Genomic DNA, 12,443 nt, shown 5'->3' on the forward strand with positions numbered 1-12,443 from the left:
AATAATACAATTAAACCGACAAAAGTGAATACCTAGCAGTCTTCAGCTACATAACACTACAAGGGACTGGGGCAATAGCGACGCCGATTAGCGACGGCGTTTATCGGCGTCGCTATTGGCGTCGCTATTTGCGTCGCTATATGCGTCGCTATTTGCGTCGCAAATAGCGACGCATATAGCGACGCATATAGCGACGCCGCAGGGAAAAAAAGCGCGGCCGAAACCAGAGCGCCGTTTTCATTTTGTTTTCTTCGCCTTTTGAGAGCGAGAGCGAGGGAGAGAGCCAAGGCTTTGTGAAAGAAGAGGAGGAAGAGACTTGTTACCGCCGCCGCCGCCACCGCCACTGCCACCGTCGTTGTTCGCGAAGGAGAGGAGGAGCCCTCGTTGCAAAGAGAAGCCGCCCACGCTCGCCATATCTCATTGGTGAGTCTCCCTCTCTCTTTCTTTTACTTGTTGAAGGTTTAAATCGTTCTCTTTTGTTTATTTAGGAGAGGAAAAGAAAGAGAAGGAGAGGGAGAGGGAGAGAGAGGGAGAGAAAGAGAGGGAGAGAAAGAGAAAGAGAGTGAGAGTGCATTCTCTCTCTCTCTCTCTCCCTTTTGCTTGTTTAATGTTTAAATTACTTTCTTCTTTGCTTGTTTAGGAGAGGAAACGAGAGAGTAAGAGAGAAAGAGAGGGAGAGGGAGAGTGAAAGGGAAAGAAAGAGAAAGAGAAATAGAGGGAGAGGGAGAGGGAGGGGGAGGAAATAGGAGAGGGAGAGAAAGAAAAAGAGAGGGAGAAGGAGGGAGAGTGCATTCTCTCTCTCCCTCCCTCTCCCTTTTGCTTGTTTAATGTTTGAATCACTTTATTTTTTGCTTGTTTAGGAGAGGAAATGAGAGAGAAAGAGAGTGAGAGGGATAGGAAGGGGAAGGAAATGAGAGAGGGATAGAAAGAGAAAGAGAGGGAGAGTGCATTGTATCTCTCCCTCTCCCTTTTGCTTGGAGGATGTTTAAATCACTTTATTTTTTGCTTGTTTAGGAAATGAGAGAGAAAGAGAGATAGAGAGGGAGAGGGAGAAAAAGAGAGGGAGAGGGAGAGGGAGAGGGAGGGGGAGGGGAAGGAAATGAGAGAGGGAGAGAAAGAGGGAGGGGGAGGGAGAGGGAGCGAGGGAGCGAGGGAGAGGGAGAGGGAGAAAGAGGGAAAAAGAGGGAGGGAGAGGGAGAGGGAGGAGGAGGGAGGAAATGAGAGAGGGAGAGAAAGAGAACGAGAGGGTGAGGGAGAGGGTGAGAGAAAGAGAGGGAGAGGGAGAGGGAGAGGGAAGGGAATGAAATTTAAGATAATATACGTATCGATAATGGTATGCAATGTGCTTTGCATACGGCCACGTACTTCATCAAAATTAACCCAAAATTATTGTTATAGAAGTGGAGATCCCTTAAATTGAGTATAGGATAATTTCTCTCAGGTCTTATGACTATGAGTAGAATTGATTGAAATAAATTTTATTACTATAGTTGTAAAATTTCATAGATGGCGCACATTAATTTTAAAATGGATTACTTATACTCAAAGCCGAGATATAACAAAAAATTATCTACCGGGACAAACAAATCGTTGAGCATGATACAAGGCCGAGATATAACATCGGAAAATCTCTCGACTACTATATACAATGCAAGGTTTATGGTCAACTTGCAAGTTGACGTACAACTCCAAAAAGCTATCCATTTAAGCCTCGTTTGCTGTAATGTAGATAAGATGGCAAACGAAGAAGGTCCTATTGTTCAAGACCGCGAGTCGTATCTTAATCAGCGTGTCCCATGTTCTTGCTCTCAATGCAAGTTGGCAATTAGACGAAAACGCCGATTGTCTATAGAACACGTACGACGATTTGGCGAGTTTCAACCTGAGATTATTGATCAGGCGATTGCAGATTTTCAGCAAACGGTATTTTCAAGTTAGCATTTTTCATGCATTGTACTCTCAAGCTAATTGAAAACCATACACAATAAGATTGGGTCTTGTTGGCAAATTTTGTGTCCAGGGGGGTGATGTCTCGACCCAAGGGGGAGTGCACCCTTTGCGGCCAATTAGAAGAGTTCGTGGACGTGAGATGGATGGATGGCAGGAGCCAATAGACCACTCGCAAGGCCCATCTATATCGTCAATGCCAGAGGAGACAGACAACCTTCCCGACTTGCCTACAATCTTGGAGCCTGAGATGGAGGCAATGATCGATGCATTGATTCCCATGGATGTTGAGACATCTGACCCGCTTAGAGAGGAAGCATCCATACCATTATATGATGGGTGCCGAGTATCTCGGTTGAAGACATTGCTTGCACTCTTAAGTGTGCAAGCGAAATACGGTTGGAGCGATACGAGTGTGACTGAGTTATTCAGGTACCTTGCATACAGACTTCATCGTTTTTTTTAAAAACAGTATTATTGTAAATATGGATGGATTTTTCAAGGTGTTTTATGATGTTTTCAGGTTATTGAAATATCATATATTGCCACCTGCAAACACCATGCCTGAGTCTCGTGATGATGCACGACATGTTTTACGGAAGCTTGGCATGGACTACAATAACATCCATGCATGTATCAACGACTGCATATTGTTTCGAGATGAATACGAGACTATGGAGACATGTCCAAAGTGTGGTGCTCACAGGTATCGACAGGACTTGCAAGGGCAGACCATCCCTCAAAAAGTCCTCAGACACTTTCCGCTCATCCCCCGCATAAACCACATGTTTCGCACGTCTGCCATGGCAAGCTTGACAACGTGGCATGTGCAGAATAGGTCTACGGATGGAGTGCAACGAATATCAGCAGATTCGCGCGCATGGAGCCACATTGACTCTACCTTCCCAGGCTTTGCGCGAGAGCCAAGGAATCTTCGGCTCGGTCTCGCCATGGATGGTGTGAACCCATTCGGTCTGCGCTCGACTTCTTACAGTGTGTGGCCTATAGTGCTTGTCAACTACAACATTCCTCCATGGCTTTCTACGAAGAAAGGACATCTCATCCTTAGCTTGCTCGTCCCAGGCCGCTACAAAGTAAAAAATATGGACGTGTATCTTCGTCCATTAGTCGATGAGCTTAAGATTTTGTGGGAGGAGGGGGTCACGGTGCAAGATATGAGCAGGCGCGATGGTCGGCGGTCAGCCAACATTCGAGCCATTCTCATGTGGACGATGCATGACTTTCCGGGATTGGGAGAGTGCTCAGGTGAGCAGACCTTTGTTCACGCCGGTAATATCTATATTTTATTTCATTCAATCAAGTATTCACTAGGTCGTGGATCGCCTTGCAGGTCTCGTTACCTCAGGTTATCATGCGTGTCCATTGTGTGGGCCACAGTTAGACTCCCGAAGGTCACGAACCATGAAGAAGATGGTATATCAAGGACACGCCACTTTCTTGCCGGAGGATCATGAACTCAGGGAAGGTTTTCTTGGACGACCTCCAGCACGTATGAACGCTGCAAGCTGGTACGAGCTGAAAATGGTAAACCCGGAATCACATCCAAATGGAATGCGACGGTTCTCAGTTTTCTACGAGTTGCCATATTGGACCCACTTACAGGTCAACCACTTGTTGGATCCCATGCATATTTTCAAAAATGTGGGCAGCTTGCTATGGGACCACATCACAGGAAAGAGAGACACTATAGGGTCACGAATGGATTTAAAGGAGGTAGGTAAGATGGAGGCGCTTTGGCCGCAGTCGAGTGCTGAAGGGGGAGTGCAGCTTCCTCGTGCTCCCTGGGTTTTGTCTACCAAAGAAGAGCGCATTGTGAAGCAAGTAATCAAGTCTATCCGCACTCCGACGGGTATGATGCGTTCTCTCAGGTCCGCATTTTCTAAAGATGACCAAATGTCTGGGCTAAAATCCCATGATTGGCATAAGATATGTCAGGTTTGTGAACAGAATGGATTTTAATTAGCGTGGACATTTTGAAATTTGAAAAGTGACCATTATTCTTAATGCTTTCTCATTTGTGGCAGTTTGTCCTACCGATCGCAATCGTGGGATGCCTAACTCCAGAAATTCGCGGGGCCATTTACAAGCTGTCGACTTTGGTGCAATGGATCTCACAGAAAGAGATTAAGACGTCCTCTATTGAATCCGCAAGGCGGGGAGCAGTTGAGACGGTCTGTCTCTTTGAGAAATACCTGCCCACTAGCATGCTCACGATACAAGTTCACCTTCTTGTGCATCTTGTGGACGAAGTGGAGATTGCCGGACCTGTCCATACGCGATGGATGTTCTTCCTGGAGCGCTTCATGAAAACCCTGAAAGGCTTTGTGCGACAACGAGCTCGTCCGGAAGGTAGCATGGCGGAGGGTTGGTTGGTGTCAGAGGCATTAGTGCATATCTCACAATGGCTACCAACGGTGGAACCAGACAATGAAATGCTATGGATGCTCAAGGACGATGACAGGCTGACTGGAGATGTGGTGGTTGGAAATGGGGTAGAAAAAAGAATGGATGCCTCAATGGAAGAGAAAGTGAATCGCTTTTGTATGTTGCACCATGCCTCCATAGAGACGTGGCTCGCCAAGTACCAGATTGCAAGGCAAGATCGAGAGGAAGCGCGAGCTGAATTCCGACGCAGTACGCGTCACCGACCGATTCGATATCCCGAAGGCATGGAGGAGATGCCGCGGTTTATGTCAACATGATGGTTGCATGGAGCCTTGATCGCAGCATCCAGCGAAGGGGCAGAGGTCTCAATGGAGGAGTGGGAGTTCTCGAGGGGATGTAGTCCAAAGGTAATGAGGGGTTTAGAATGTGTCGTATCTGAATTTGTTTGCTACATCTAATTTGAGTGTTTCAATGTGCAGTACAAAATATATAGTGCAGCGTGGTCGCGCGGACGGCATTTTCGGGTGGAGCGTATTGACAAAATGCGCTCCACAATGGACTGTGGTGTCATGGCAAGGTTTGAGCAAGAGAGCCGGCGACGAGCAACGGATCCGAACACGGTTGTGGATGAGATGGAGTATTTTGGGAATTTGCAAAGTATTATTACGGTGGATTACCGTAGCTTCTCCATGATAATATTCGATGTGCAGTGGTTCAAAGTGGTACTTGGAGGAGCTGGCGCAACGGTTCGACGAGGTCCATCTGGATTTCTCGAAATAGATTCCGAAAAAAAATGGATGGATTTGCGCGACACCTTTGTGTTGCCGGCACATTGTGAACAGGTAATCTTCTAGTCATTTGCTTGCTAATTGTAATACGACATGCTTTATGTCACAATGGTTTGAAGACGGTTTGTAAGTGTTTGTGAACAGGTAATCTTCTATCCAAATCCCCGACAACCTCGATGGTGGTATGTTATACCTTCAACTCCTAGAGGTGCGAGAGTATACGATCAAAGCGATGTTCCAGGCATAGATGAAGAATATATGCAAATAGAGGGATCGAAATTACAAGGGGTGGAGGCCACCGCAAGCTTGGAGCCCGCATCGGCTAACAATGATGGAAATACAGAAGTCGTAGAATTTTTTGAGAACGAGGCAGACTCGTTCTTTTGTGGTGACATGTCTATCGACCTTCCAGTGTATGCAGAGTTATGTCAGGAGATTAACATGGGACCATAGAATACTTCATTCTTGGAGAATTGTATTACTCAATTCGTTGTTTAGATCTTCCATAAAGGTAGATAAGATATGCATTTTAAGATGGATTTTTCAAAAATGATTTATATTAATGCGCTTTGTATAGTTTCAATTGATTATTCTAACATTATTTTTTATCTCTGCAGGTATCTTTATTTTCAGGATGAGTCGAGGGATGAGCGATGAGGAGTTTCAGGAGATGATGGCACGTATGTCTCCAGATCAGCTCGCGAGATTCAGAGAGATAGCAGATCAGGAGCTGTCTCGTTCTTCGTCAGGGCGCTCTGCTAGATCAGCTTCAGTGCGATCAGATGCTTCAGCTTCGAGCAGACGATCTCGACGCTCGCGACTTGGGCCAGAGGGAGGGACTGCGACTGCAGGAGGATCAGGGGGGTGCTGCTGTGGAGACACGGACGCGGTGTCTCCGTCTCGTCGTTCAGCTAGAGCTCGGTCACCTCCAGGATTTGTCACACCTGTGGGGACGTCCACTCCAGTTACTCCGGCTTTTGCGCAGCCGTTGGCAGATGTCACGCCTTTTGGTGGCACTCCTTTTGGTGGCACCCCCTCTGGTGGCACTCCTTTTGGTGGCACCCCCTCTGGTGGCACCCCTTTCAGTGGCACTCCGGGAGAGGGTACCCCCGTCGGTACACCGGATGTTCAGGGGTCTCCTGGATATGCCCAGGAGCGTGGACGGAGATGGGAGAGGGCCCATACGAGGCACACTCCTAGGGATTATGGATACCTAGTGGATGGCAGGTCAGGAGCTATCATCATGAATGATGAGGGGAGGAGGGTGATAGCTCGCATGAGGGAGTTGTGCCAACAAGTTTTTCGGCACAACGTCCTGGATCATTGGAGGAACATACCGGAGGGGAGCAAGGAGTACATAGTAGCATCCTTGCATGAGGAGTTCCCGGTGCCAGCCGCAGTGGATAGATTCTCTACGGGCTGGATGATGGATTGCATGCGTGCATACATGTCACATAGACGATCCGACGCACGCAAGGCAATCAAGAGTGGGGCTCCAAAGCCCGAGTGGTTAGATGCAGAGGACTGGCGCCGACTGAGGGAGGAGGCTACAAATTCGCCAGGACGTTGGAGTCAGCAGCGGGAGGCGGCGAGGGCACGAATCGAGGCCGGATCGGTACATCATCTTGGGAGTGGCGGCCACAGGACATATTTGGAGGACTTTGTAAGTTTCTCTTTTGTTTTGCTTATTTGTTTTTTTGAGATATTATTTGTACTGACAATCATATTTCTAACAGTTAGCATTTTGTTTTCTTTGCAGCACTCCATTACAAATCGTGATCCGCAAGGCCTTGAGACTCAATATGCAGAGAGGCACGGTCTCAGATCATTGATCGACCGATTGTACAGACGCGGCGGCCCAGTAAGTCTCTCATCTTTCATGTCCGTAGTTACCATGAGATATTTGAATGCATTATTGTATGGTGGATTGATATGTTGTTTCTTTTTCTGCAGAATCCGTTTGATGCTCCTTTGCAGAGGGACGAGCTTTCGGGGGACGACGATTTGTAGCTCGCCCTCGGATCCTTAGCGCTCACATACCTTTAGTTTTTAGTCGCCCGATTTATGTAGACATTTTCTATGTATTAGTGATATTGTTTTATGATTGTACCAATCGCATTTTATGCGATATCATGTATTTATTTCATCTATCAGTTTTATGATTTCAGTATAGATTCTTTTTGTTTGCAAACGCTTTGTATGCAGCAGTGCAGAAACTATTTTGTATGGCTCTCATACAGCACACAGTGCTATATGTGAGCTGCCCTGCCACAAAATTTTTTTTTCCTCTGTTACCGTCGCTATTTGCGTCGCAAATTTACTGCAGGCGTCGCTATTGTCGTCGCTATCAACGTCGCAAATTCTCTGTAACCGTCGCTATATGCGTCGCTATTTGCGTCGCTATATGCGTCGCATTTGTGACGTATATAGCGACGCATATAGCGACGCAAATAGCGACGATTCCATGGCGTCGTCAATAACGACGCTTTTTGCGACGACGGGGGCAAATTTTGTTGTTTGTATTTTCGTCGCTTTAAACGTCGCTATAAGGTCTATATCTTGTAGTGTAAATAAATCAACTGGTTAGAAATAAATCCTAACCTTAATTTATTACGAGTGCGCACTCTAAACTCATAAACGTTTATTAATTTAATATGCATTTTGCGGAATCACCCGCTATGGAATCACCCACGTACACACTAAATTAATGAAACGCTCGAAAAGGATAGGCGTCCCCATCAACTTCTCGCACAAAGAATCCTCTTTGTGTATGAGCCCCGGTCATCTAAGTTTACGGAATCCACCGTAAAACCTCACGGAATCCACCGTGGAATATGCCTCCTGGCATCAATTTCACTATCAGTAACCTTTCTCTTTTCAGCTACATGTAAAGCATGTGTCCATATTTTAGCCTTTGGACTTGGCCATGCATTCTATCCAATTCTAGATCAAAAGTAGAAGCATGTACTGCCGGATCCTTGCTTTGGATCCACGCATAGGCAGACCCATTGTCCAAAACCTTAGTCTCCATTTGAGACTCAGTAATGAATGGCTATCCCAAAGTAATAGGATAGGAACAAGAGTTTTGCACGAAGAAACGATAAGTCTCATCTACATCTCCAATAGAAATCTTCAAGTTCAGACAAGGAGTATACAAATCTCCTGTAGTGTTGTTGGCCAAATGCATATATACCAACCATGATCCACATCAATCGGTATCATAAAATCCATGCTCTATGACATTAATCTTGGAGCTGTGATCCAAAAGAGCTACAAAAGGGGTTTCCTCACCAAGCTTGACTGCCATCTTTGTAGTTGCACGAGCCTAGTGATTGCGAGAAAAATGGTTGAGGCACCAATCTAGGCACGTTATCACTCTCCGCATAGTGTATGGGCTATAGTAAAAGACTGAAGAGTCTTGTTGGACTACATACATAAAGCTCCATCTGTAGACTCAGTAATCTACTCATTAGAACCAATCTCCTCAATCTACAAGCCATAGATAATAGCCTCAACAACATTGCTAAAGCCTCTCGATGGATCATATCCTGTGTTGACTCTTCAATAATTTGTTTCTTTCTTTTGATGATGTTGATGATAACATCATGAAATTATATTTTGGTGATTCCCAAGACTTCTCCAAGAGTAAATTCAATTTTCTAGTTAAGAATCGGATCCTCAAGCACCTTCTTCAAGTCCGTAGAGTCATCTCAATTTCCGAAAAGCAGCTTGCATCTAGGTTGCTTTTTTGGCTTCGGATCCTTTATCTTTGGGGCTTTCTAATCTTTTGGTACTTTCAAATTCTAAACATTAGCCATACTCTGATTTGGTTGTGAACTCATGAAAGTTACTATATGCATATCCTCTACATCACGTGTGTTCAAGGCCTATTTATAAATATCCTTATTTGTGAATTTTTGTTGAATAAAATGTAACCTTTTTCTATTCAATCTGTTAATAATCCCCTTATATTACACCCTTCTATATGTTAAAAATGTATAAAAATGGTATTTTAAATATATCTTATTTTGAACCCACGTGATGCACACATATATTCATGAGTAACCTACCCGATATCGTGAAGAAGAAGGCTGAGAAACTGGATCACTCCTACTAGTAACTCTCTTTGAACCTTTGGGCTGATCATAATCTCTTTTTCACTTCTCCTCAGCAAGCACTTTGAATCCCTGAGATTTTTCCATATAGGCATAAATAGAAAAGACATCAACTTGATCATCCCATCTAGTCCCTTTCCTGATCTTATCACCTATGGCTAAATGTTTGGATATTGAGGCTTTTCCCTTTTTCTCTACATGCAATGCATAGGACCATAAAGGAGATTTGTCCTTTGGCAATTGCTCTAATTGAAGGCCATAGGCAGCAACTTCTCTTACCACCTCTCACATCACATAAAAAGAGTGCAAAAGAAACTTGTTTAATAATTTCTTCATACCACCCTTACCAAAATTTGATTTGATCAGCTGCTCTGTATCTCCCTGTATCTCCAAAACATATCATCTTGTCTTTCCAGACTACCAACTTCAGTCTTCTCGCCTCTTTAAAATCTTGACAATCCTTCCACTCATGATCTGGACTATTACACCACATGCAAAACGACGGACACGATTAGTCTTAGAAGAATTTGCAGGAGTAGAAGAAGTTGGGGCTGAAAATCAAAGCTAGACTAAGCGGTTGTTGCTCCATTCTAGTCATCTTGATTTGTAGGTCTTTTAAGTTCTTTGATATATCCTCCACCATATCTTCGACAGTTGGTTTTGTAGTAGGTCTGATAGCCGCAGGAGGAATAGGCATAGGCATAGACACAGGCTAAGAAATAGGAGAAGTAGTGCAGGGTGCAACATGCAAAGTAGGAGAAGTCGTGGTGGGAGAAGACATCACTGGTGGTGACTAGATCCCGTTTTGCCAATCCATCTTCAATCCCATAGGATGCACGTACAGTCCTCTAGTAGCTCTCCCAACTCATCCTGAAGTGCAGGATCAGCGGCCTATAAGAATCACTCCACTTTCTTTGAGTTCAGAGCTCTTTGCTCTAGTGCATCCAACTAGTTTTATTGCTCTTCAAACTCCGGCAATAATTCAGAGGCAATAAGTCCTTTGTTGGGCTGATAAATCCCCTCTCTGAATGTCTTTCATGTAGCAATAGTATAATCCTCCAGAAAATATTCGCCTTTGAGTGCTTTCTTAAAAGCATCACAGTTAGAGTCCTGTACAAAAAAATATATCACTCTAACATACAAAGCAGGCGTGGAAAGCCATACGAAAGAGTTACTCCAATTGGTCCAAACTCTAAAAAAACATATCTGGCCTTAATGTAGGCTGAAATATTATGGCCATCAAATAATTTTCACTCACTAACCACAACCTCAATCACCTTAGTCACACCAAGTGTATGCTCCTATTCTTGATGCAACAGTCATTGTTCATCCAATTGCTGTTGATGATGTAAATGCTACTGCCGCTGCATAGATAATTGCATTTGTTGATTTTGCATCATAATGGCTGAAGAAAGAGTTTGTAACAAAGTCTTCATCTCATTAGTTGACAAGGAAGAAACAATCGATGATGAAGGTCGATTATTCAAAGGGGGTCTCCCATCTCAATGAACATAAGCGACGCTTTCACGTCGGGTTCACCAACAGATGTCGCACACAATATGCGCAGGAGTTCGTGAAAGTTACTCGTTGTAGGGATGCTATTGGAGATGGGAGCAATGGAATATGAAGAGTACTAACCTCAAGCAAGAAAGAGAAAGCTAGAACAAAGGCGTATGTGAAAGCAAGCTCATTGATTAAAGGTATGGTCAAGGTACATGTGCAAAAGACTCATGGTCAAGAGAAGGTAAACTGGAGTTAACACTCATAGCATAAGAGTTCAAAATTGGGATTACAATTGAAATTTAATGATTTTGCTTCTATGGCTTGACACAATGAGGTGTTCAAAGATGATAGATCAAGATTAGTTCCTAGGAGACAAGTACAAGCTACTAAACAATTCCTCAAGGTCTTGGAGATCTGTAAGCCCTCTCCCACGTTGCAACTCCAATCAAAATTCACTATAGAACATCATAGGTTGACAAGCTTGCAAATGAACTGGAGTAGTCATGGAGTACAATTCTAAGGTCATGTATAGGCTCTAGCTGACTCCTTTCACCTCCTTTAATAAATGCTTCGCCTCTTGCTCTGATACCCTTGGATATCCTCATGAGTGATGCTACTCCTTGAATAGAAGACATGATTATCAGCTTTAAATATTGCAGCACCAGCACTTGATTTCGTTCCCCACTCCTTCAATCTATGCTTTTTATGATATTGTAGTCCTGCTATACACAATGTTGTTGGTTTTGGTCTGCAGGAGCACTTGCCATGATCAGCACGTTGTTTTTGCACTTCTAGATCTTCCCTAGACTATGACTGCATTTCAGTAGTTGTAAGATATGAGGCTTCGGCTCCATGTTCATGGCAATTATGATTATTAGCGGTATGAAGCCACAGTGAGTGACTACTTTAGCCTTCTTCAGAGCCCATGTTGATCACTACTTGGTGGCTGCAAGATGGCAATCATGGCAATGAGGGCGACTGCACAGAATACGGGGTCAAGCTATGGAATCATTTTGGTTTCATCCGAGGGCAAAAAGAGACCATGAGCAGCTTCTTGTCTGCTGCTTTGCGTGAAGATATCAATAAAGAGGCGATTGGTCCAAACAACAAGCCAGCAGCAACTGCGTCGTCTTCTTCCTCACCATCATCACCATCATCTTCTTCCTCACCATTGCCATGCCGTCTTCTTGCTTGTCAACAGTAGCGTAAGGCTTTTCTATTCTTCCATCATCCCTAGCTTTTCTCCTCCTCATCACAAAAATACTAGTCTCTCCAAAAAAGCACGACTAACATTAGCTTTGCGACCCCATTTTGCAACATTTACTATAGTTGTGAATTTGTCATCCAATATTATTACATCTGCACTCAATCTTGCTACCTTCATGCCGGGAATACCCATTACAAGCCCAATATCTACTTCGTGAAGAGCTGGTGCACCGTTGGTCCCATCACCTATAACATCGGCAACTTCTTCTTGTTCTTTCAAATGTTGTACTAGCAATAACTTATCAAATGGTGAGGACCTTGCTATAATCTTCTCCTCATTTATCGTGTTGCTATTGAGGATGCACTCCCATTAAGAAATATCATAAGAGGTCTCGACCTTGAGGGATAATCTATTGTCTCTGCTATGCAAGAGTTCTTTAACTCTCAGGGTATTTGTGTAATTTATTCTCTATATTAC

The 12,443-nt window shown here is 44.2% G+C and overlaps 1 protein-coding gene across 1 annotated transcript in view; it reads left to right on the forward strand.

The window, feature by feature from the left end:
- LOC148031180 (uncharacterized) overlaps positions 1-11,963 on the forward strand; it is a 63,608-nt gene extending 51,645 nt beyond the window's left edge. The window contains exon 6 of the mRNA XM_087685548.1: positions 11,713-11,963. Within this exon, the coding sequence (XP_087541674.1) occupies positions 11,713-11,963 (251 nt within the window). The remainder of the gene's footprint in view (positions 1-11,712) is intronic.
- Positions 11,964-12,443: the final 480 nt, after the last annotated feature.

This window comes from Lygodium microphyllum, chromosome 9 (genome assembly GCF_053477565.2).
Source record: "Lygodium microphyllum isolate KBCC chromosome 9, Lygodium_microphyllum_v1.1.10, whole genome shotgun sequence".
Lineage (NCBI taxonomy): Eukaryota > Viridiplantae > Streptophyta > Polypodiopsida > Schizaeales > Lygodiaceae > Lygodium > Lygodium microphyllum.